At 44.4% G+C, this 27,153-nt stretch overlaps 1 protein-coding gene and 1 long non-coding RNA gene across 2 annotated transcripts; one reads left to right on the top strand and one right to left on the bottom strand.

The window, feature by feature from the left end:
- Positions 1 to 276: 276 nt before the first annotated feature.
- On the bottom strand, positions 277 to 18,783 carry LOC311227641 (zinc-binding protein A33-like; the record flags this gene model as incomplete). Its single annotated transcript, XM_084313362.1, has 5 exons — positions 277 to 980; positions 6,313 to 6,446; positions 15,728 to 15,750; positions 15,834 to 16,064; positions 18,418 to 18,783. The coding sequence occupies 5 exons, from the start codon at positions 18,781 to 18,783 to the stop codon at positions 277 to 279; spliced, it is 1,458 nt and encodes a 485-aa protein (XP_084169488.1).
- Positions 5,896 to 6,388, top strand: LOC311227706. Its single transcript, XR_014619617.1, has 3 exons — positions 5,896 to 5,974; positions 6,082 to 6,147; positions 6,252 to 6,388. It is a non-coding gene; the product is annotated as an uncharacterized lncRNA (long non-coding RNA).
- Positions 18,784 to 27,153: the final 8,370 nt, after the last annotated feature.

Genomic DNA, 27,153 nt, shown 5'->3' with positions numbered 1-27,153 from the left:
ATACCTGCCAGGCGGTAGAGCCAGAGGAAGGGAAGTGAAGTGGGATCGGTCCCGAACACACACACACACACACACACACACACACACACACACACACACACACACACACACACACACACACACACACACACACACACACACACACACACACACACACACACACACACACACACACACACACACACACACACACACACACACACACACACACACACACACACACACACACACACACACACACACACACACACACACACACACACCTCACTGTCATGACTATATCACAGTGAGAGACACCTCTGATGGGCAGATGTTTATATCAGGGTGTTTGGCATCACCAGCCTCTCCTATAGCGAAGTATGGGTAGAGTTTCTCAGTGAAGGTGTGTTCATGAGTGTAGATGTGAGTCATGTCTTCAGGGTCGTAGAAGGACAGCTCCCCCCCGTTATAGTCCAGCTGTACTCTGACCCTCTGGAGGCTCCTCTTCACTGTGAGGATCTGACTCAGACCATTAGTGTACTTACCACTCCAATAACGTAGAGTCCAGATACCATGTTGTGGTGATGCCTTTAGCCCCTTACTCTTCCTGTCAAATGACTCTTTAGCTACACCTATAGTCCAGTAAGGATGGTCTCCCACCTCCACCTCCCAGCTGTGTGTCCCTGAGCTGAAGCTCTCAGAACCCAGAACAATGCTATACACCATGTTCCTCTCTGGGTTGTCAGGGAGCTGCTCTTCTGTGTCTGTGTCTCTCACACTGGTCAGATCATCAGATATAGAGAGACTGGGTGCTGCAGTGTTTGGGTCCAGAGTGACAGGAGTGAACTTGACCCTCTCCTTCATCTTCTCCCAGACTCTGAAGGCCAGGTTACCCAGGTGTTTGGCCTCGTCTATCAGCGCTCCTGAGACCAGCTGTGGACAAGGCAGGTTGCACTGAGCTCTGGAAGAACATTCAAGAGTCAGTCCTGCTGTGGGCTTAGCTTCAGAGCCGCAGAGAAGAGAGAGATATTGATTTCCATAAAAATAACTGCATTCCATCTCTTCTCCATCATGTTTCCAATACAATCATTTCCACTCAATCAATAAATACACAATACACAATAAATACATACATACATACATACTATTGTACATTCCACTACCCTCTCAACCTCAGTCACATCATCCAGATCATCCAATTACAACAGCACCTTTAATCTGAGATGCAGATTTAAAAGGAGAGAGAGAGAGAAAGAGAGAGAGAGTGAGAGAGAGAGAGAGAGAGAGACAGACAGAGAGAAAGAGAGAGAGAGAGAGAGAGAGACAGACAGAGAGAAAGAGAGAGAGGGAGAGAGAGAGGGAGAGAGAGAGAGAGACAGACAGACAGAGAGAGAGCAAAAGAGAGAGAGAGACAGACAGAGAGAGAGTGGGAGAGAGAGAGGGAGAGAGACAGACAGACAGCAAAGAGAGAGAGAGAGAGAGGCTCGCGTGGCCGTCCACTTCAGAGCAGAAGCGCACGGATTTACATTGGAACAGCTGTAAATGCCTACTATTATTTATTATTTATATACATATAGAACTGCTCCACATGGATTTTAATATATCATGCTTTAAGTACTGTAGTTTTAATGTAGTTGGTTTTTTTTTTCTTCTTTTTACTGTAGTTTAAAAAAAATGTATATAGTGGTGAGTGTCAATGTATTGTGACTGTATGTTTGTCTTTCAACCACTGCACAAATGAAGTTCCGAAAGGAAAATAAAGTAAGTTGAAGTTGAAGTCAGTCCCCGTTTGAAGATTAAAAAAATTAAAATAAAAGATTTCCAGTTCCAGTGTCCATTTTGCATGTATAACCCGTTATTATCTCATTAATTAGAATGTTAGAATGCATTTTAGAATGATGATCAGTGTGATGTACTCCTGATAAACTATAGTAATATGGTTTATTTGTATTGGGAGAGATACAGACACATTAGCTGGTTGAACAACATCTAGTGTGGTAATAATGCAGATATTGAGTGTAAGAGCCAAACCTTGAAAAGTCATATTTTGAATATATTTGTATTTTATATATTTAGTTATTGCATAAAAAACGAGCAGTAGTTTGTAATGCTGTGGTATGCTATAAGCCATATTTATAGTTTAGTTGCAAATTATTCTAAGAATTAACATTACATGTACGTTAGATGTGTTACTGCGCATGTGCGAGAGTCTTTATATGCAGTGAACTTGAAGTGCCTAGTTTGTAGTGAGACAGTGCCCATGCAGTTTGGAAGCACATAACTTTTTGACCGTAGTCCATGATCCTAGTTCGGTCTATATATCCTATGAAGAATGATGTTGTACTTTGTGACTGCCCAAAAGAAACTAAAGAACCTTCAAACGTATTCTGGAGTCCGTGAGTTTGTACATCATAATTGTGGATACAGATTTGTATTAGCCATTGGACACAAGTCTGAAACCTTTTTGCTGCCTGCACTGAAAATGAAATGGTAAACGAAAGTCTAAAGAAATCCTGCCATTACATTAGTCAAAAAGTTGTCTAACCAAGAGGAAATATTGCTATTGACATTGTTATCAAGAAAATAAACTGGCTATTGGAAGAGTTAGTTAAAGAAGCCCCTCGTTGACGACGAAAGCAGGAGCTAACAACGATCAGCATGTGTGACGTGACGGCAGCTATAGAAACTAACGTTACTTTGCTGAGCTAAACTGGATGACGACGCTGCTAATAGCAAAGGCAAGAACAGAAAAACGAAACAAATAAGAACATTGTGCACGTCAACTGAATAAAGAAAAGTGTCTGGATCTTTATCAAAAGTGTCTCAAGTGACACCTGAAGAAGAATATAATTCAAAGAGTTAAATCATTACCGTTCTCAAGGAGTAGGGGGTATCTGCAGCGCCGCAGAGCCAGTCTGGACGGGTATAAATGGTCTGGAGAAGTATAAGTGGTCTGGACAAGTAGTTGCGAATGGGGGGGGGGGGGGGGGGGGGGGGGGGGGGGGGGGGGGGGGGGGGGGGGGGGGGGGGGGGGAGGGGGGGGGAGGGGGGGGGGGGGGGGGGGGTTGGGGGCGGGGCGCTAGGTGTATGCGCATGCGTGTGGACTAGAGCACGTGAGAGTATAAAGAGTCAAATTTTTTTCGAACTCTTTCTCACATCACAACAAGAAGAAGAAGACGAACTCTTTCACAGTGTGGTGTGCGCGCACTGCGCAGGCAGAACAAGATGTCTTTCAGTAAAAATGTAAGTACCTATTTCGATATTTTGGACATTAGGTTTGCTTATCAAGGCCACCACAGACCACCTGTGCAATTGAATTTAATTAGCTAACTGGCTCTCTCTTTCTCTCTCTGCTCTCTCTGCTATCTTTACTAAATATAAACGTGCAAGTACATGGTGTAGTAGGACTGCTATCTTTACTAAATATAAACTTGCAAGTGCATGGTGTGTATAGGACTGCTATCTTTACTAAATATGTAAAAATGTAAGTACCTATTTCGCTATTTTGGACATTAGGTTTGCTTATCAAGGCCACCACAGACCACCTGTGCAATTGAATTTAATTAGCTAACTGGCTCTCTCTTTCTCTCTCTGCTATCTTTACTAAATATAAACTTGCAAGTACATGGTGTAGTAGTAAGCCATCTCCAAGTGGGCAAGTGATGTGGTGATTAGAGGCACAACCTTTTATTCATATTTTGAAAGTAATTATATTCTCTTTTTTCCAGGACCACATAACGATACGAAGAGGCCAGTCACTTCCACCAGTAGTGGAATGCAGATCCTGTTGCAGCAACTATCACTGCCCGTTTTGTGCGCCTTCCCTTTTCAAGCCTGCCAGACTCGGCAAAGTGCAGAGCCATTTGCAAATCCATTTTTCAACAGTAGTTATCCATCAAGGTAAAGTTAGACATTTCTCCCATTGCCTCTGGCAATGAGCATAACTGAGCCGACGCATACGGTGGTCATGTATAATAATAATGGTCAGTGGTCACATTATGCTTTTATTACTTTTCATGTTTGTGTTACAGAATACACTATACACAAATGTGGATTGGACTGCAGACAAGGCTATCACTACCACTGCCCCTACTGCCAGGCAACAATTGTAAGAAAAAAAAATGCTTCGCACCATATATTATCATGCAAGCCCCTGCTCAGATGTGGATTGGACTGCAGACCAGGCAGCCCAGACTATCATTACCACTGCCTCTACTGCCAGGCAACATTTGTAACAAATACAGGCTTTGGTCCATATATCATCATGTAAGAGCCAGCCCTCCCCTCAACCACCTCTGCCCTCCCCTCAACCACCTCTGCCCTCCCCTCAACCACCTCTGCCCTCCCCTCAACCGACTCTGCCATCTCCTCAACCGACTCTGCCATCTCCTCAACCGACTCTGCCATCTCCTCAACCACCTCTGGCTGCAGAAACATCCCCAAGTCGGGCCAGAAGGCGGCCAGTCATTCAAAAGAAGTGTCCGATGTGTAAGATTACGATGAACGCCAGAAATATGAAGAAACACATCGAAAGGAAACACACGCAAACTTGGTCTAGTCCCTCAAAACTGCAGGACATGTAAACAGTCAAGTTGCAGAACAACTGTTTGCACAAATGAGAGAACAATTACTTTTTAACACAGCAACTACCATCGACCCATCTGTTCCTAATGAGAAACATCCTAGAACACTTCAACAACAACAAAAACAAGAAGCGAATGGACAACATCAAAAAGTTATTTGGGACGACAGCGGTGGCAATAAACAGCTACCACCAGGCTGTATTGGGTACATTTTCTACTTGCACTTGCATTAAAGATATTTAATGCATTAATCCTGTTTTTAATTGATCTAGGAAATAATGTATAAATGTCTTCATTCATCAAGTTCACTGTTCCTTACTAAGCTGTGTTTGTCATCTGCTTACAGTGTCACAGGAAGCAGTCCTTGATCCATCACTGGAAGCAGCTCAAGGTGTGCTCCCTGAAGCGGGTTCAGGTCTGCCCCCAGCAATGACAAGTAAGTGGAATTGCATGCCTGGTCCTTAGAAAGTCTTAAAATGTCTTAAATTCAAGTTTAGCCGCCTATTGACTGAAACCACGCATGATTTGTCCAATAATCTTATTAAACTGCCACCCACCGCCTTAAATAGTGAACTTCACTGTTCCTTACTAAGCTGTGTTTGTCATCTGCTTAGTGTCACAGGAAGCAGTCCTTGATCCATCACTGGAAGCAGCTCAAGGTGTGCTCCCTGAAGCGGGTTCAGGTCTGCCCCCAGCAATGACAAGTAAGTGGAATTGCATGCCTGGGTCCTTAGAAAGTCTTAAAATGTCCTTAAATTCAAGTTTAGCCGCCTATTGACTGAAACCATGCATGATTTGTCCAATAATCATATTAAACTGCCACCCACTACCTTAAATAGTGAACTCTTAATTGCTCCAAGTCAAGAGTGCTAACTAGTACACCATAGAACCTGGCTTCTGCAGCAGAAGCAGGCCTATAAAAACCTATGCCTACCTACAGTAATTCTTACCTCTACACTATTAGTTTTATTAAACATTGTTATTATTTCTCTTATATCTTTGTGTATGTCCATCCCTGTAGAACTTGAGATTCCAGTGGACAATGACTATGACACGGGATGAGTTTTGGAGCCTTGGGTTGAACAGCTATATGGATTCAACTGAGTAGTCACATGGTCTAACATTAACATTTATTACCGAAGGGAGAGTTTCAGTCATGTTCACTATAATGTCTTAATTGTGATTTCTTGCAGATTGGAAATGCATGCCTGAAGCTCATTGGTGAACTGGCTCTGAAACGTGTATGACCTCTTTTTTAATTACACATTTAAAAGTAACTTTTGGTACTGAAGGCAGACTATTAATAATCATGTTTGGTTTTTCCTCATCAGGACATGGACATTTATATAGAAGACATGTATGTTGTTCCTACCTGGAAGGACCAAAGTATCAACCCGTTAGCTTCATTTCCGGTAAGTAATTAATTGATGAAATAAATATAATTATTCAGTTAGTAAATTGAATAAGCATAATGGCACATCCCTACTCTAATGGCAAACTCATGTTTCATAAATATTAGGCTGACATGAAGATGAAACATGCAATAGTCTTTCCAGCCTGGACCGAAAACCACTTTGTGCTATGTGTAAGTGAAATTAGTAATGCGTGTCTTATAAACTTAATCTGTTTATAAGGAATTATAAACTAAAAGGCTTTGATAGCTATTAACTAAACATTCTATCGGAGCAGATTCTGCCGTTTGGGTGAGAGGGGCACATGGCCGCCGTCCTGGGAGAATAGCAGAATCCACGTTGGGTGACAGGGGCACACGTCCGCCGTCCTTGGAGAATAGCAGAATCCACGTTGGGTGACAGGGGCACACGTCCGCCGTCCTTGGAGAATAGCACAATCCACGTTGGGTGACAGGGGCACACGTCCACCGTCCTTGGAGAATAGCAGAATCCACGTTGGGTGAGAGGGGCACACATCCACCGTCCTTGGAGAATAGCAGAATCCACGTTGGGTGAGAGGGGCACATGGGTGAGAGGGGCACATGTCTCCCGTTCTGGGAGAATAGCAGAATCCACATTCCCACAGAAACCTGACTGACATGCTGTGCTTATTTTTACATACCCATTATAGGTATTGAAGCCACGCATACAGGAGATTCTATTATTGGACTCCAAATACATAGAGCATACCTCTGGCTTTGGCGATGAAGACTACAGAACTGTTTTTAGGTACACGGATGAGAGCTACTGTTTGTTGTGTTCATATGGCATTTAGATGGTTCACCGATGAGAGATGCTTCCCTTGGGGGGGAGGGAGTGCAGAGACTCAAACGCATCAGCGACCCAACTAACTGCGTGTCTGTCTGCATGAATAAAGACTTCTCAAAGTCCAGTTATTATACTGATATCCAATAATTAATTCTGCCCCCTCCCTCCCTCAGGCGTGTTGCACAGGGCATAGATCCTAGACCCTGGACTGAGACCACGGCCTATGATTTGCAGGTGAAAAGCTAATACAGTCATTACTATTATCCCCATGATTTCTGCCATTGTTATGTTGTAAGATAACATATGTATAAAGCCCCCATTTTCTTTTCTTCTCTTCTTTCATTTCTAGCACATGTTCATTCCAAGACAAACAAATGGAATTGACTGTGGGATTTTTATGCTTATGGTAAGATTGTTTCATATTGGTATACATTGGTTTTACCCTTGAATATATATATATTAAGTCTATTGAAGACGCAGAACATTACATATAACTGCTGCTGGATGCACCACATTTTAGTGGAGTTAGGAAATTAAAAGCGCTCTTCCCCCTCCCCTTTTTTCAGTACACCCTTTGCATTGTCGCCAACACCCGGTTCCAGTTCACAGAGGTCTGTATTTCCAACCAAGTAAAGGGCCCATGTAACACATATGGCACAACTTGCAAGCAGAGATACTTGTGATTGCAATTACTTAAAAATACCACTTCATATCATTCTCATGACATCATGCCATTGCCTACCAATATAGCTCAATTGTACAACTCGTTGGCCATTAATGATAATCCCATGTTATTGTTTGTCATGTCTGTGATTTTTAGTTGGACATTAACTCAATTCGTGAGTGGTGGTGTACTCTACTAATGGAGCGCTTCCAAACTGAGGGGTACGTTACAGTATCTTAGAGTATAATTAGTCAACATGTGTTGAAGCAATAATAACTTATTTTTTCATAATTTGAAAGGCACGGCAAGAGGTTTGCCCACAGGACCAGGGAGTCGAGGTGTCTGCTCCAAGGACTGCTACAACCTGTTTACAGGGTGCCTCGGACTTCAAGGATTACTACCAGTATCCCACAACACCTCCAGGTTGCCATGGACCGCAGTGCTGAACAAAAAAAGCTGGTGGACTTCATCATCACAGCACATCGGACTAAAGAACACCTAAAGGTACAGTATGTTGGCACCTGAAGAAGAATATAATTCAAAGAGTTAAATCATTACCGTTCTCAAGTGGTGTATCTCCTCATCAAACAACAACAAAGATGGCCGACAGCGATACTGCAGCCAAAGCCACGGAGCCTGAGATTGAGGGTGCAGTTACACAGAATGTCCGCAAGAGGGAGCTAACACCCAAGGGATTAGAGGAAAAGTTGAGTAACCTCATAAAAGCCAGGAGATGCAAGCTAGGACAATTAACTGCAAAATCAAACGAAATAGAAAGTCTTCTGGCAAATGAAGAGGAACAGGCCCCTGATATAACTACTGTGCAAAGGGGAATAAGAATGTGTGACACATTCTATCAAGAACTGATTAACCTTAATTACTTGGTGCTGTCATATCTCAGTGAAGAAGAAAATAATGCTGATCAAGAAATGTGGTTTCAGCCTAAAGCAGATAAATGTGAACAATTTATCACAAAAATAGAAGAATGGTTTCAGGCTGCAACATGTAACAATGAGGTGACAAGAAAAGACAGTGTGTCTAATGTAGCCACAGGTGTTTCTTCTACTACAAGTTCGGCGCGCATTAAAGAAGAAGCCACCAGAGCCGCCCTCATGGCACAGAGGACAGCCCTGACAGAAATACAGGCATTAGACAGAAAAGAAGCAAAGCTTAAAGCTGAACGGGAACAGTTAGAGATCAATACAGCTCTAGCAGTATCCAATGCAAAAATCAAAGTGTATCAGGAATCTGAGGAACAGCGGAGCAGCGTGAGCAGGAACAAACGCGCGTCGCCTACGCTGCGCCAGGTAAAATCTGAGTCTGGAGCTGGGTATGGCTGCACGAGTGCCTCCCAACCCACCAAGCCACAAAAGAAAGAAGTGTCCACGTTTCCAGTGAAAAGTACTTCCAAGCAAAGACACGCTCAGCTGAGACCTGATACGGAACAATGTGATGATCATCAACTACACGATGACAGTCCAGAACAAATGGACAGTGCTAGAGAAATATATCGGCTCATGCAGCAACAGACAGACCTCGCTGAAATGCTCGCAAAAAAATAGGAGCTCTCTCGTTTGCCACAAAGAGACGTGCCAGTGTTCAGTGGAGAACCATTAGAGTTCAGATCCTTTATGAGAGCTTTCAATCATGCTATTGATGCACGAGCCGACAGCAGCACTGACAAACTGTACTTCTTAGAGCAGTACACCAGAGGGGAACCACAGGACCTCGTGAAGAGATGCCACCATATGACTGCAGCGCGTGGATATGCAGAGGCAGTGAGGCTGCTTCACGAACATTACGGAGACCCGCTGAAGATTGCCGACTCTTTGATCAACAAGGCTTGCAAGTGGCCGTTGATAAAGTCAGAAGATGGGAAAGCCCTCAGCGCTTTTTCAGTGTTTCTTGTGAGCTGTCGCAACGCTATGGAAGATGTCGATTACATGGAAGAGATGGACAATCCGACGGCCATGAGGGCGGTTGTTGCTAAGCTGCCATTCAAGATGAGAGAGAGATGGAGAGTTCATGCATATGACCTTCAAGAACGCCGTCGGAGGTGAGCCAAGTTTACAGATCTGGTGCGCTTCGTAGATCGCCAAGCAAAGATCACATCTGACCCTCTCTTTGGAGATCTCGACTCTGCAACAGCGGACAAGAAAGATACAAAGAAACCTCAGCACGGAAAGAAAGATCAAAGAGAAGCTAAAAGGGGAAGCAGCTTCGCTACCAGTGCTGAACAAGTGGATGATGAAAAAGGCGAATCATCAAAGTCAAAAGATGCTACATACTTCAACCGTACTTTTACAAAGCCATGTGTGTTCTGTGAGAAAGGTCACACCCTGGAAGAATGTCGCAAGCTAAGAGACAAACCACATAAGGAAAGAGTGGAGTTTCTGAAGAGGAACGGCTTCTGTTTCGGCTGCCTGGTGAAAGGCCACCTTAGCAAGGAGTGTAAAAAGAAAATAACATGTGAACACTGTTCCATGAAGCATCCCAGCATGCTACACTTTGCAAGGCAAGACAAAGGTCCAAAGGAGAAGACAACAGAAGTTGCCTCAAAAGAAGATGAACCCGCCTCCCAAGGAAACGCAGCCAGTACAGAGGAAAACAAAGTGTTAAGTGCCTGCACTGGGGCCGGAGACAACTGCGTGCTCGCCATAGTGCCCGTCAGAGTAAAGAACAAGAAAAGCAACAAAGCTGTGGAGGTTTATGCATTCATGGACCCAGGCAGCTCTGCGACGTTTTGTACAGAGACACTGGCAGAGCGATTGAACATTCAAGGCAGAAAGACGGAGCTAGTGCTAAGCACCATCAATGCAAAGAAGCGAGTGGAGAGTTACATCCTCACTGACTTGGAAGTTAGTGGGTTAGAGGAGAATAACTTCATTGAACTGTCCAAAGTGTTCACACAGAGGAACATCCCCGTCTCCGTGAAGAACGTTCCACAACAAAAGGATGTTGACAAATGGCCGTACCTCAACGAAGTCAGGTTGCCACGCATCAATGCCGAAGTGGAGCTTCTCATCGGAACAAGAGAACACAAGCTGCTAGAGCCGTGGAAAGTGATCCACAGCCAAGCAAACGGATCATATGCGGTCAAAACTGCTCTTGGGTGGATTCTGAATGGTCCACTGGAAGAGCCAACGGACGGACACTACAGCATGTGACGGTGAACAATCAAGTGCTGCAGTGAACAGAATTGCTGTCGAGACTGAGGGTATAGAACGGCTTCTTCTCCAGCAATATAACCATGACTTTCCCGAACGAAACTGTGATGACAAGTTAGAGATGTCACAAGAGGACCATCGTTTCATGGACTTTGTGTCAGGCTCTGCACGCTATGTGGATGGACATTACTACATAAATCTTCCACTGAAGAGAGCGAGTGTCCAAATGTCAAACAATCAAAGTGCTGCTATGCAGCGAGCACTAAACCTCAAGACCAAGCTGAAGAGGAATCCTGAGTTCCATGCCGAGTACACCAGCTTCATGTGTGACATGTTTAACGCAGGATATGCAGTGAAAGTACTAACAAGACTGTTAAGTTGTCAGGATGGAAAAGTATGGTACCTTCCCCATCATGGAGTCTTCCACCCACAGAAGAAAAGGATTCGTGTGGTGTTTGACTGCGCCGCCAGCTACCAAGGAGTCTCATTGAACAGTGAGCTTCTACAAGGACCAGACCTAACGAACACCCTGGTCGGAGTGTTGACTCGCTTCAGACAGGAGCCGGTTGCCATGATGGCTGACATCGAAAAGATGTACTACCAAGTGCGCGTGCCTGATGAAGACACCGATCTCCTGCGCTTCCTGTGGTGGCCCGAGGGAGACATCACCCAGGACATCGATGAGTACAAGATGGTTGTGCACCTCTTCGGTGCGACCTCCTCACCCAGCTGCGCCACATTTTCTCTACAGAGGACAGCACAAGAGAATAGGAACAAGTCTCCACCTGAGGCTGTAGATACAGTTCTCAAGAACTTTTATGTTCTGACTGTCTAAAGTCGGTCTCCAACCAAACGCAAGCTATCGCCCTACGAGCAGACCTCACCGCATTGTGCGCCGACGGAGGTTTTCACCTGACCAAATGGACAAGTAACAGTCGCAGGCTGTTTGCGTCTGTCCCAGACAACGAAAGAGCAAACGAACTGAGAGACCTGGATCTGACCAACGATACTCTCCCTGTGGAAAGGGTCTTAGGAGTGTTGTGGTGCATCGAGTCCGACTCATTCAAGTTCAGGATCAATCTTAAAGACAGACCCGTCACAAGACGAGGAATCCTTTCAGTAACCAGTTCTATCTACGACCCACTGGGTTTCCTTGCCCCAGCAATCCTCCCTGCGAAGATGCTCATGCAGCAGCTGTGCAAAGAAAGGCTTGCATGGGACGACGAAATTCCTAAAAAGTTTGCCCAAAAATGGCCCACGTGGCTGCAAGAGCTTCACCAACTGTCAGAAGTGGGTGTGACCAGATGTGTAAGACCAGTGGACTTCGGACCTGTTGCAGAAGCACAGATTCATCACTTTTCTGACGCGTCCGAAAATGGATATGGGACAGTCTCCTACCTCAGACTGACAAGCAGCAATGGACAGGTTCACTGCGCCTTCATGATGGGACGAGCCCGTGTTGCTCCAACAAAGCAAACTACTATTCCACGAATGGAATTGACAGCAGCCGTAGTGGCCGTGAACACTGACAAGATGTTGAGACGAGAGCTCCAGATGGACCTTCGTGACTCGACATTCTGGACTGACAGCACAACCGTGTTGAGATATATAGAGAATGAAACACTGCGTTTCAAGACCTTCGTTGACAACCGTGTCGCCACCATCAGAGATGCAACGAAAGCGCACCAATGGAAGTATGTCAATACCTCAATCAACCCTTCCGACTGTGCTTCCAGGGGGCTTACACCTACCAAGTTCATGGAGAGCCCTAGCTGGTTTCATGGTCCAGCTTTCCTTCGAGAACCAGAGAGTCAATGGCCGGACAGACCTGCCGAGATGAAGGTCGAAGAGGACGACAGCGAGGTGAGACACGTACATCTTACACACGCAGTCGAAGACACAGATGCTGTGAACAAGCTGATCAACCACTATTCCAGCTGGTACAGACTGAAAAGAGCCGTCGCCTGGATTCTCCGACTGAAGGATATGCTGCTACAGTGCTGTAGGAAGAAGAAGACAGATCTACAAACAGATCCCGATGGTCAAACAAGAACTGACAACCAGAACGACAGCAAGACGATGCCAGACCTGGGCACCTTGACAGTTGAATGTCTAACGAGAGCTGAGATGGAGATCATCAGATTCACTCAAACCCAGCAGTTTCCTGAAGAAGTACTCATGCTGGAGAAAGGAAGCAACGTGAAGAAGAGCAGTCATCTAACAAAGCTTGACCCAGTGATCCAGGATGGAGTTCTGAGGGTCGGAGGCCGTCTCTGTGAATCTGCTATGCCGGAGCATGTGAAGCATCCGGTCATCATCCCAAAGGATTTGCACGTCACTACACTGATTCTGAGAGACACTCATGAGAAAATCGGACACTGTGGAAGAAACTATATGCTCTCACGTTTGCGTCAAAGGTATTGGATCCCCTCAGTGAACTCAATGGTGAGGAAGTTCTTGTCAAGATGTGTGGTCTGCAGAAAAGTCAAAGGCAAGACTCTCGGACAAAAGATGGCGAACTTGCCTCCAGACAGGATAGAACCTGACAAACCCCCTTTCACTAATGTAGGGGTGGATTATTTTGGTCCGTTTGACGTGAAGCAGGGCCGCAGCACTGTGAAGAGATATGGCGTCCTGTTTACCTGTCTCACTACGCGAGCAGTACACATTGAAGTAGCGCACTTGCTTGACACTGACTCGTGTGTGAATGCAATCCGTCGTTTTCTGTGCAGGAGAGGACAAGTGGCAGTTATGCGCTCAGACAATGGGACAAATTTTGTAGCCACTGAGCGTGAGCTGCGAGAGTCGATTCAGCAGTGGAATCAAGCAAAGATTCAAGATGCACTGATGCAAAGAGGAATCAAATGGGTTTTCAACCCACCTGCAGGCTCACATTTTGGAGGAGTCTGGGAGAGACAGATCCGATCTGTAAGGAAAGTAATGAGATCTGTGCTGAAGGAACAAACAGTGAGTGATGAGTGTCTACACACATTGCTGTGTGAAGTGGAATACATACTAAATGACAGACCACTCACAACAACAGACGACCCTTCAGACCTCGAAGCATTGACCCCTAACCACTTACTACTGATGAAGAAGCAGCCAGTCATGCCGCCTGGACTGTTCAGCAAGGAGGATTCATATGCACGCAGAAGATGGAAGCAGATACAATATCTCGCCGACTTATTCTGGAAGCGATGGGTGCGTGAGTTCCTTCCCCAGTTGCAAGAGCGTCAACGATGGACCCAGATCAAGAAGAATCTGTCAGGCGGTTAGGTGGCCGAGCGGAGATTGCGTTCGTCACCAGCCCCGGAGCTGTGAGCTCGATTCGCCTGTTCGAATCCAGCTCACAGCTCCGGGGTTGTCACCAGCTTGGCTGGCCGTCTGCACTGATACAATTGGCTGTATCAGAGGGTGGGAGAAGCTGGCGGGGTGGGTCCGGGTCGTTGTAAACAGCGACTCCTACAGTTCGGTCGGGGCGCCTGCTAAGCGCGGATTGGACGTGAGGGGGATAGTGTGGTCCTCCCACACGCTACGTCGCTACGCCCTCTCAATGAGAATCCGCGCTGCCAGGTGAAAAGAAGCGGTGATTGGCTGGACGTGTGTCGGAGGAAGCACGTGGTAGTCTCCACTCTCCCAGATGATCTGACTGTGGGGGGTAAGTGCGCAGCGACCAGGAAGGGACTGGGAATTGGCATACGACTAACATTGGGATGGGAGAAAATCGGAGGAAAATGGAGGGGGAAAAAGACAAAAAAAAAAAAAAAAAAAAAGAATCTGTCAATTGGAGATGTCGTCATGATCTTGGATGAATCAGCGCCACGGGGCTCATGGTTGCTGGGAAGAGTCGCTCAGATCATTCCTGATGCAAATGGACTTGTGAGGCGTGTGCTGGTCAAGACGAAGACAAACACCCTTGAAAGACCTGTCGACAAGCTGTGTCTCATCTATGAGAAGGACAGTTAAACAAAAGAACTTTGATCTACGTATCCTTTGTACGTTCATTACATTCACGCTAGAATTTGATTAGCATATAGGATAATGCTTTATGTTTGAAATTTACGTTGGCTCTAGTTTGTTTATTGAGTAATTGGCAGCCTGCTTGTCTTCCAATTAGAGGCCGGAATTTGTAAGAGCCAAACCTTGAAAAGTCATATTTTGAATATATTTGTATTTTATATATTTAGTTATTGCATAGAAAACGAGCAGTAGTTTAATTTGTAATGCTGTGGTATGCTATAAGCCATATTTATAGTTTAGTTGCGAATTATTCTAAGAATTAACATTACATGTACGTTAGATGTGTTACTGCGCATGTGCGAGAGTCTTTATATGCAGTGAACTTGAAGTGCCTAGTTTGTAGTGAGACAGTGCCCATGCAGTTTGGAAGCACATACATTTTTGAGCGTAGTCCATGATCCTAGTTCGGTCTATATATCCTATGAAGAATGATGTTGTACTTTGTGACTGCCCAAAGAAACTAAAGAACCTTCAAACGTATTCTGGAGTCCGTGAGTTTGTACATCATAATTGTGGATACAGATTTGTATTAGCCATTGGACACGAGTCTGAAACCTTTTTGCTGCCTGCACTGAAAATGAAATGGTAAACGAAAGTCTAAAGAAATCCTGCCATTACATTGAGTGTATTTCTGTGAAAATGCGTGTGGCGCACGCCTCTGAATCCAACCGGAGCGGAAAAATAACTTTGCTTCCCGCCCGCGATTCATGCACCCACCCACAGCCGTGGTGAACAGCGACGCCCGTTAACCCTTTCACTGCCACACGACAGAAGGTTAACCCTTTACTATCACACAACCATCGGTCGCCGGGTTAAACTTCTGTCGTGTGGCAGTGAAAGGGTTAACTGGCTGTCGTGTGGCAGTAAAAGGGTTAACCTTCTGTGTATTGTCGCAGTGAAAGGGTTAACCGTTTTGGTAGTGCAGTGGTGAAAGGGTTAACATGGGGGCAGTCATGGAAAGAGAGTCAGAGAGAAAGGAGAGAGAGAAAGGAGAGAAAGATAGAAAGAAGGAGAGAAATTGAGAAAAAGAGAGATAGAAAGAGATAGAGATGAGAGAGAGAAAGAGAGCGACAAAAAGAGAGATAAATCACTTACCTTTTCAGTGTGGTCTTGTAGTTCTATGGAGGTAAAGACAGATCAAGTTAAACACTAAACATCCTCAGCATCATTCCCTATGAACTGAAGAGAGACCAGTCCTGACCTGCAGGAAGGAGACGTGTTCAGCGTTCATCTCCTGCTCTATGGCTCTGATTGTGTCTGAAAGGGTTGACATCTCTCTGTCCAGCCCCTCAATCTTCTCCTTCATCGTCTGGCTCTTCTGCTCCTCTTCCTCCTTCAGTGCAGCTACCCTGGCCTCCTTTTCCTCGTGGAGAAACTGGTGAAGCTTCTTAAACTCCTTCTTAATCTGCTTCTCTGTGTGCAGGGCCTGGACCTGGAGATTATAAAATAAGATAAGATATTCCTTTATTGATCCCCTTGGGGAAATTCAGGCAGCATGGGGGATGGGGGGGGGGGCAAGGGCATAATTTAGTTTTCAATGTTGGAGGGGACACATTTGTGGGGCGTGGTCAGTGGCTGTAAGGTCGTAGATAAAAAAATTTAAATGAATCAGTTGTGCAAGTCAATTTTGGTGAGATGTTTCTATATACAATTCACTTATGACAAGTCATAACGCTGCACGAGTCTCGGAACGTGAGAGAGAGAGATCATGCTATTTATTATCTACAATGTATAAAACAACAGGCTAGAGGCTTTTAAATACAACAAGGTCATAGACAGATATTTTCACAGAGACCAAGCAAAGCTGTTGTCACACAGACCATCGTTCAGTTTCACACCAAACTTTCAGGGGAGGGGTGCTATGTATTTGAGCACACCTGACGACATGGCTGTTGTTGTTATGCAAAGACGGCTGTGCTCGGTACTTAGCGCATGCACACAAACATGCGACTCGTCCCTCGCCGGGTGCTCACCTTGTCTTTGCATGTGTAACGGGGAATGTCCACAGTCACGGAAACAGGTGTGTTGATGAGTGACTGTGGCAGTGCGGGCTGGTAAATTAAACTCACTTCCCCATAACAGGGTTAACAGACGCATAGGTACGGTAGTTAGGAGTGAATTCACTTCTTAGTGCAGCGGCCTGTGTCGTCGCCCGCGGACGCGGGAGCCCCCTGTTCGACTCCCCCTCGGGACATTCTCATTTAACATCAAACACAACGCAGACCCAGTATGATCCGTCACAGTGGTGCCCAGTGACCCGGATGTCCTGAGGGGCGTGAGTTTAGGGAGGTGAGTGTAACGGGGAAGCCCGTGGGTATGTCCACAGTCACGGAAACAGGTGTGTTGACGAGTGACTGTGGCAGTGCGGGCTGGTAAATTAAACTCACTTCCCCATAACAGGGTTAACAGACGCATAGGTACGGTAGTTAGGAGTGAATTCACTTCTTAGTGCAGCGGCCTGTGTCATCATGCAGGGGACATGTCCCCTGTGTGTCCCCCCCCCCCCCCCCAGGGGCGTAATTGTGGGGGGGGGACACAGGGGACATGTCCCCTGCATGTTTTCAGAAGGCAGTTATGGTCCCCTGCACTTTTTTACCATCCAAAACAATGTTACACGATAATAAACGGAGACGCGACGGGTACAGGTAGTAAAAACAACACAAGCAGTGTAAACAAATAAGTTTAAGGAAATAAGTAGGGATGCTCGATATTGGCTTTTTTACCGATACCGATATACCGATATTGTCCAACTCTTAATTTCCGATACCGATATCAACCGATACCGATATATGCAGGGTTTCCCCCCCCAAGAAACGGAATAATTTCAGGTAATTAACATTACATATCTCTTGTTGTGGAATTAACACAACATTATGCATACTTTTGACGAATCAGAATTTGTTCTTACTTGCTTGCCTGGGTAAATAAAGGTTATAGAAATGAAAGAAAAAAAAATAACGATACCGATATTTTCCGATACCACATTTTAATGCCGATATCGGCCGATAATATCGGGAGGCCGATAATATCGGACATCCCTAGAAATAAGTCAATATAATTTACTATCTAACTAACTATACAGCATTCACAGTGTCGCATAAGGTAGTGTTATAATTTACTATCTAACTAACTGAAATATACAGTAGGGGGGTTAAAAATCATGTCTCTCCCACAATGGACTACAACAATAGGGCACTTATTTTTACTGTGTGTAGGTTGAGTGCAGCTGCAACCTTACAGTAAATCATTTATCATTAATACAGAATATTTGTACCTTTACGTGTTCTGCTGTGCGGACGCATGTTTGTTTGATTTCTTTAAAGGCCTGTAGCTTGTCACGTAAGGTCTTCAGTGGAGCCTGGAGCTGCTTCTGCAATGGAATTCATTAATTCATTCATTCATGATGTATTTCACTTGAAAGATGTAGGTCTGAGGACTCTGTGCTGCAGCACCGGTTTCAACTCACAGACTGTAGTACGTTTGCCACCCAGGCCACCCTGGACTCCCACACTGCCATTGACTCCCATAATGACATTGACTCCCATAATGACATTGACTCCCACACTGACATTGACTCCCACACTGACATTGACTCTCACACCTCCTACGTTGTGGATAAAAATAAATCAACTCCAACATCAGTGTCTGAATCTAATCCCATCTAATTGTTCTGATTGTCTAATGTTTCTGTATTCATTAACAATGTGACAACAATGTTTACTCTGTGTATTTATTGAGTATAATTAAAGATTGAATAAATTAATATAATAATGATTTTGCCATACCTTGTGATCCTCCGAAGCTTCCTCTATGAGGCAGCAGTTGTGTCTCTTGCGTTTTCTGGAGGACGGACACACCACACAGATGAGCTGGAGTCTGTGCAGACTGCAGAGCACCTCAGAACCTGCTGGAGCTCCCTGGCTTCTCTCCCTGAAGGCCTCACACAGGTTCTTCAAAGCCAAGTTACAAGGAGGATTTAAAATTGAAGAGACTTCCCTACAAAGTGGACAGTTCTTGTCTTCTCTGTCTCTCCAGTATTGATGCAGACAGGCTTTACAGAAGCTGTGGCTACACAACAAGACGACAGGATCTGTGTAGATGTCACGGCACACAGGACAAGACAGATCCTCTTCACAATGAGACGAAGCCATTTTGTCTCTCAGTAACACTCCCTCCTCTGGAAAGCTCCCTGAAGTTTACTTTAACTTTTGTTATAAACTTACTTAGATTCAGTCAGCAGCTGGTTGAAGTCAGTGTTTGATCACTAGTTATGAGGGCCGACGTTCCATTCTACTGGTTAAAGTTGCTTACTCGTGAGTAGTATGTGCGTTGATAAAGACAAATAATGTCCACAGCCGCTCCAGTGTAAAACAAAGATATCAAAATGGTTTATTTCTCTTCCACAGCGAAGTCTTTCTTTACAGAAGCGGTCCCAAAGCTTTTTTCCTAAATATTCACGTTACTACTACAAGGTAAGAAAACTGTTTTTCCCAGTCTCCAAATCACCACCGACTCGACACATGAAGATTCCTCCACACTGGAAAGCCGAAAATCTATGCTGTTTAGTCTATCGGTTCGGTACTGCTCAGCACTGTTTCAAGATGGACACTGACCTGGCAGAGAGAATTGCTGAATATATATAGATACACAAACGTTCTAGAATGTTCGGTCATGACATCATAATGAACATCACCAATGTTCTAGAACATTCGGCTATGAAACTTCACCAATGTTCTAGAATGTTCTATTATGACATCCTACTGTGACATCACAAATGTTCTAGAATGTTCTATTATGACAAATAAGACGGTTCAATGACTTTATCTAAATCCAATCAACATTCCTAATGCCGTTTCAATGTAAGGATATAAAAATAAACATAAACATTCATATATAATATACCATAACCTAAATATATAGCTTTGGCTCCTCTACACTAGTCCTTCCTGTGTTTGTCTAAAGCTAGTCCTACTCCTTCAGTACTAGCTGTGGGTTCAAGATGCACACTGACCTGGCAGCGAGAATTGCTGAATATATATAGATACACAAACGTTCTAGAATGTTCGGTCATGACATCATAATGAACATCACCAATGTTCTAGAACATTCGGCTATGAAACTTCACCAATGTTCTAGAATGTTCTATTATGACATCCTACTGTGACATCACAAATGTTCTAGAATGTTCTATATGACAAATAAGACGGTTCAATGACTTTATCTAAATCCAATCAACATTCCTAATGCCGTTTCAATGTAAGGATATAAAAATAAACATAAACATTCATATATAATATACCATAACCTAAATATATAGCTTTGGCTCCTCTACACTAGTCCTTCCTGTGTTTGTCTAAAGCTAGTCCTACTCCTTCAGTACTAGCTGTGGGTTCAAGATGCACACTGACCTGGCAGAGAGAATTGCTGAATATATATAGATACACAAACGTTCTAGAATGTTCGGTCATGACATCATAATGAACATGACCAATGTTCTAGAACATTCGGCTATGAAACTTCACCAATGTTCTAGAATGTTCTATTATGACATCTTACTGTGACATCACAAATGTTCTAGAATGTTCTATTATGACAAATAAGACGGTTCAATGACTTTATCTAAATCCAATCAACATTCCTAATGCCGTTTCAATGTAAGGATATAAAAATAAACATAAACATTCATATATAATATACCATAACCTAAATATATAGCTTTGGCTCCTCTACACTAGTCCTTCCTGTGTTTGTCTAAAGCTAGTCCTACTCCTTCAGTACGAGCTGTGGGTTTTATCTGGAGCAGGCGGGTGTCGGTCGATGAGGAGTGTAGAAACAATGATGTTTATCACCTGTATATCAATGGTTATAATCCTAGTTATGTCATTACTGGCAAAGCGTCTTGCTTCGCCTATTGGACTATGGTCGCACCTGTGGGCGTTCGTTGAAAACTTTTCATGCATCTACCATTCACCTAGCCACGCCCACCTTTCTAGTATATAACCAGGTGAAGTGGTCACGCCCACCTCTCTAGTATATAACCACACAGTAAATTTCGCAAGGTAAATTTTACTCAAACTGAGTACATTTTACTCAAACTCAATTTGAGTAAAATTTACTCAGTTTGAGTCAAATGTACTCTGCAAAATTTACTGTGCAGGTGATGTGGCCACGCCCACCTCTCTAGTATATAACCAGGTGTAGTGACCTCACCTCTCTAGTATATAACCAGGTGTAGTGACCTCACCTCTCTAGTATATAACCAGGTGTAGTGACCTCACCTCTCTAGTATATAACCAGGTGAAGTGACCTCACCTCTCTAGTATATAACCAGGTGTAGTGACCTCACCTCTCTAGTATATAACCAGGTGTAGTGACCTCACCTCTCTAGTATATAACCAGGTGTAGTGACCTCACCTCTCTAGTATATAACCAGGTGAAGTGACCTCACCTCTCTAGTATATAACCAGGTGAAGTGACCACGCCAACCTCTCTAGTATATAACCAGGTGTAGCGACCACACCTTTCTAGTATATAACCAGGTGTAGTGACCTCACCTCTCTAGTATATAACCAGGTGTAGTGACCTCACCTCTCTAGTATATAACCAGGTGTAGTGACCTCACCTCTCTAGTATATAACCAGGTGTAGTGACCTCACCTCTCTAGTATATAACCAGGTGTAGTGACCTCACCTCTCTAGTATATAACCAGGTGTAGTGACCTCACCTCTCTAGCATATAACCAGGTGTAGTGACGTCACCTCTCTAGTATATAACCAGGTGTAGTGACCTCACCTCTCTAGTATATAACCAGGTGAAGTGACCTCACCCCTCTACTATATAACCAGGTATAGTGACCTCACCTCTCTAGTATATAACCAGGTGTAGTGACCTCACCTCTCTAGTATATAACCAGGTGTAGTGACCTCACCTCTCTAGTATATAACCAGGTGTAGTGACCTCACCTCTCTAGTATATAACCAGGTGAAGTGACCTCACCTCTCTAGTATATAACCAGGTGTAGTGACCTCACCTCTCTAGTATATAACCAGGTGTAGTGACCTCACCTCTCTAGTATATAACCAGGTGAAGTGACCTCACCTCTCTAGTATATAACCAGGTGTAGTGACCTCACCTCTCTAGTATATAACCAGGTGAAGTGACCTCACCTCTCTAGTATATAACCAGGTGAAGTGACCTCACCTCTCTAGTATATAACCAGGTGTAGTGACCTCACCTCTCTAGTATATAACCAGGTGAAGTGACCTCACCTCTCTAGTATATAACCAGGTGTAGTGACCTCACCTCTCTAGTATATAACCAGGTGTAGTGACCTCACCTCTCTAGTATATAACCAGGTGAAGTGACCTCACCTCTCTAGTATATAACCAGGTGTAGTGACCTGACCTCTCTAGTATATAACCAGGTGTAGTGACCTCACCTCTCTAGTATATAACCAGGTGTATTGACCTCACCTCTCTAGTATATAACCAGGTGTAGTGACCTCACCTCTCTAGTATATAACCAGGTGAAGTGACCTCACCTCTCTAGTATATAACCAGGTGTAGTGACCTCACCTCTCTAGTATATAACCAGGTGAAGTGACCTCACCTCTCTAGTATATAACCAGGTGAAGTGACCTCACCTCTCTAGTATATAACCAGGTGTAGTGACCTCACCTCTCTAGTATATAACCAGGTGAAGTGACCTCACCTCTCTAGTATATAACCAGGTGTAGTGACCTCACCTCTCTAGTATATAACCAGGTGTAGTGACCTCACCTCTCTAGTATATAACCAGGTGAAGTGACCTCACCTCTCTAGTATATAACCAGGTGTAGTGACCTCACCTCTCTAGTATATAACCAGGTGTAGTGACCTCACCTCTCTAGTATATAACCAGGTGAAGTGACCTCACCTCTCTAGTATATAACCAGGTGAAGTGACCTCACCTCTCTAGTATATAACCAGGTGTAGTGACCTCACCTCTCTAGTATATAACCAGGTGAAGTGACCTCACCTCTCTAGTATATAACCAGGTGAAGTGACCTCACCTCTCTAGTATATAACCAGGTGAAGTGACCTCACCTCTCTAGTATATCACCAGGTGTAGTGACCTCACCTCTCTAGTATATAACCAGGTGAAGTGACCTCACCTCTCTAGTATATAACCAGGTGAAGTGACCTCACCTCTCTAGTATATAACCAGGTGTAGTGACCTCACCTCTCTAGTATATAACCAGGTGAAGTGACCTCACCTCTCTAGTATATAACCAGGTGAAGTGACCTCACCTCTCTAGTATATAACCAGGTGAAGTGACCTCACCTCTCTAGTATATAACCAGGTGTAGTGACCTCACCTCTCTAGTATATAACCAGGTGTAGTGACCTCACCTCTCTAGTATATAACCAGGTGAAGTGACCTCACCTCTCTAGTATATAACCAGGTGAAGTGACCTCACCTCTCTAGTATATAACCAGGTGAAGTGACCTCACCTCTCTAGTATATAACCAGGTGTAGTGACCTCACCTCTCTAGTATATAACCAGGTGTAGTGACCTCACCTCTCTAGTATATAACCAGGTGTAGTGACCTCACCTCTCTAGTATATAACCAGGTGAAGTGACCTCACCTCTCTAGTATATAACCAGGTGAAGTGACCACGCCCACCTCTCTAGTATATAACCAGGTGAAGTGACCACGCCAACCTCTCTAGTATATAACCAGGTGTAGCGACCACACCTTTCTAGTATATAACCAGGTGTAGTGACCTCACCTCTCTAGTATATAACCAGGTGTAGTGACCTCACCTCTCTAGTATATAACCAGGTGAAGTGACCTCACCTCTCTAGTATATAACCAGGTGTAGTGACCTCACCTCTCTAGTATATAACCAGGTAAAGTGACCTCACCTCTCTAGTATATAACCAGGTGAAGTGACCTCACCTCTCTAGTATATAACCAGGTGTAGTGACCTCACCTCTCTAGTATATAACCAGGTGAAGTGACCTCACCTCTCTAGTATATAACCAGGTGTAGTGACCTCACCTCTCTAGTATATAACCAGGTGTAGTGACCTCACCTCTCTAGTATATAACCAGGTGTAGTGACCTCACCTCTCTAGTATATAACCAGGTGAAGTGACCTCACCTATCTAGTATATAACCAGGTGTAGTGACCTCACCTCTCTAGTATATAACCAGGTGTAGTGACCTCACCTCTCTAGTATATAACCAGGTGTAGTGACCTCACCTCTCTAGTATATAACCAGGTGAAGTGACCTCACCTCTCTAGTATATAACCAGGTGAAGTGACCACGCCAACCTCTCTAGTATATAACCAGGTGTAGCGACCACACCTTTCTAGTATATAACCAGGTGTAGTGACCTCACCTCTCTAGTATATAACCAGGTGTAGTGACCTCACCTCTCTAGTATATAACCAGGTGTAGTGACCTCACCTCTCTAGTATATAACCAGGTGTAGTGACCTCACCTCTCTAGTATATAACCAGGTGTAGTGACCTCACCTCTCTAGCATATAACCAGGTGTAGTGACGTCACCTCTCTAGTATATAACCAGGTGTAGTGACCTCACCTCTCTAGTATATAACCAGGTGAAGTGACCTCACCCCTCTACTATATAACCAGGTATAGTGACCTCACCTCTCTAGTATATAACCAGGTGTAGTGACCTCACCTCTCTAGTATATAACCAGGTGTAGTGACCTCACCTCTCTAGTATATAACCAGGTGTAGTGACCTCACCTCTCTAGTATATAACCAGGTGTAGTGACCTCACCTCTCTAGTATATAACCAGGTGTAGTGACCTCACCTCTCTAGTATATAACCAGGTGTAGTGACCTCACCTCTCTAGTATATAACCAGGTGAAGTGACCTCACCTCTCTAGTATATAACCAGGTGTAGTGACCTCACCTCTCTAGTATATAACCAGGTGAAGTGACCTCACCTCTCTAGTATATAACCAGGTGAAGTGACCTCACCTCTCTAGTATATAACCAGGTGTAGTGACCTCACCTCTCTAGTATATAACCAGGTGAAGTGACCTCACCTCTCTAGTATATAACCAGGTGTAGTGACCTCACCTCTCTAGTATATAACCAGGTGTAGTGACCTCACCTCTCTAGTATATAACCAGGTGAAGTGACCTCACCTCTCTAGTATATAACCAGGTGTAGTGACCTCACCTCTCTAGTATATAACCAGGTGTAGTGACCTCACCTCTCTAGTATATACCCAGGTGTAGTGACCTCACCTCTCTAGTATATAACCAGGTGTAGTGACCTCACCTCTCTAGTATATAACCAGGTGAAGTGACCTCACCTCTCTAGTATATAACCAGGTGAAGTGACCACGCCCACCTCTCTAGTATATAACCAGGTGAAGTGACCACGCCAACCTCTCTAGTATATAACCAGGTGTAGCGACCACACCTTTCTAGTATATAACCAGGTGTAGTGACCTCACCTCTCTAGTATATAACCAGGTGTAGTGACCTCACCTCTCTAGTATATAACCAGGTGTAGTGACCTCACCTCTCTAGTATATAACCAGGTGAAGTGACCTCACCTCTCTAGTATATAACCAGGTGTAGTGACCTCACCTCTCTAGTATATAACCAGGTGAAGTGACCTCACCTCTCTAGTATATAACCAGGTGTAGTGACCTCACCTCTCTAGTATATAACCAGGTGAAGTGACCTCACCTCTCTAGTATATAACCAGGTGAAGTGACCTCACCTCTCTAGTATATAACCAGGTGTAGTGACCTCACCTCTCTAGTATATAACCAGGTGAAGTGACCTCACCTCTCTAGTATATAACCAGGTGTAGTGACCTCACCTCTCTAGTATATAACCAGGTGTAGTGACCTCACCTCTCTAGTATATAACCAGGTGAAGTGACCTCACCTCTCTAGTATATAACCAGGTGTAGTGACCTCACCTCTCTAGTATATAACCAGGTGTAGTGACCTCACCTCTCTAGTATATAACCAGGTGAAGTGACCTCACCTCTCTAGTATATAACCAGGTGAAGTGACCTCACCTCTCTAGTATATAACCAGGTGTAGTGACCTCACCTCTCTAGTATATAACCAGGTGAAGTGACCTCACCTCTCTAGTATATAACCAGGTGAAGTGACCTCACCTCTCTAGTATATAACCAGGTGAAGTGACCTCACCTCTCTAGTATATAACCAGGTGTAGTGACCTCACCTCTCTAGTATATAACCAGGTGAAGTGACCTCACCTCTCTAGTATATAACCAGGTGAAGTGACCTCACCTCTCTAGTATATAACCAGGTGTAGTGACCTCACCTCTCTAGTATATAACCAGGTGAAGTGACCTCACCTCTCTAGTATATAACCAGGTGAAGTGACCTCACCTCTCTAGTATATAACCAGGTGAAGTGACCTCACCTCTCTAGTATATAACCAGGTGTAGTGACCTCACCTCTCTAGTATATAACCAGGTGAAGTGACCTCACCTCTCTAGTATATAACCAGGTGAAGTGACCTCACCTCTCTAGTATATAACCAGGTGAAGTGACCTCACCTCTCTAGTATATAACCAGGTGTAGTGACCTCACCTCTCTAGTATATAACCAGGTGTAGTGACCTCACCTCTCTAGTATATAACCAGGTGTAGTGACCTCACCTCTCTAGTATATAACCAGGTGAAGTGACCTCACCTCTCTAGTATATAACCAGGTGAAGTGACCACGCCCACCTCTCTAGTATATAACCAGGTGAAGTGACCACGCCAACCTCTCTAGTATATAACCAGGTGTAGCGACCTCACCTCTCTAGTATATAACCAGGTGTAGTGACCTCACCTCTCTAGTATATAACCAGGTGTAGTGACCTCACCTCTCTAGTATATAACCAGGTGAAGTGACCTCACCTCTCTAGTATATAACCAGGTGTAGTGACCTCACCTCTCTAGTATATAACCAGGTGAAGTGACCTCACCTCTCTAGTATATAACCAGGTGAAGTGACCTCACCTCTCTAGTATATAACCAGGTGTAGTGACCTCACCTCTCTAGTATATAACCAGGTGAAGTGACCTCACCTCTCTAGTATATAACCAGGTGTAGTGACCTCACCTCTCTAGTATATAACCAGGTGTAGTGACCTCACCTCTCTAGTATATAACCAGGTGAAGTGACCTCACCTCTCTAGTATATAACCAGGTGTAGTGACCTCACCTCTCTAGTATATAACCAGGTGTAGTGACCTCACCTCTCTAGTATATAACCAGGTGTAGTGACCTCACCTCTCTAGTATATAACCAGGTGTAGTGACCTCACCTCTCTAGTATATAACCAGGTGAAGTGACCTCACCTCTCTAGTATATAACCAGGTGTAGTGACCTCACCTCTCTAGTATATAACCAGGTGAAGTGACCTCACCTCTCTAGTATATAACCAGGTGTAGTGACCTCACCTCTCTAGTATATAACCAGGTGAAGTGACCTCACCTCTCTAGTATATAACCAGGTGT

Source organism: Notolepis coatsorum, assembly GCF_963971535.1.
Source record: "Notolepis coatsorum genome assembly, chromosome: 4".
Taxonomy (NCBI): Eukaryota; Metazoa; Chordata; class Actinopteri; order Aulopiformes; family Paralepididae; genus Notolepis; species Notolepis coatsorum.
Note: the sequence above shows the minus strand (reverse complement) of the source record. Positions and strands in the feature narration are given on the sequence as shown.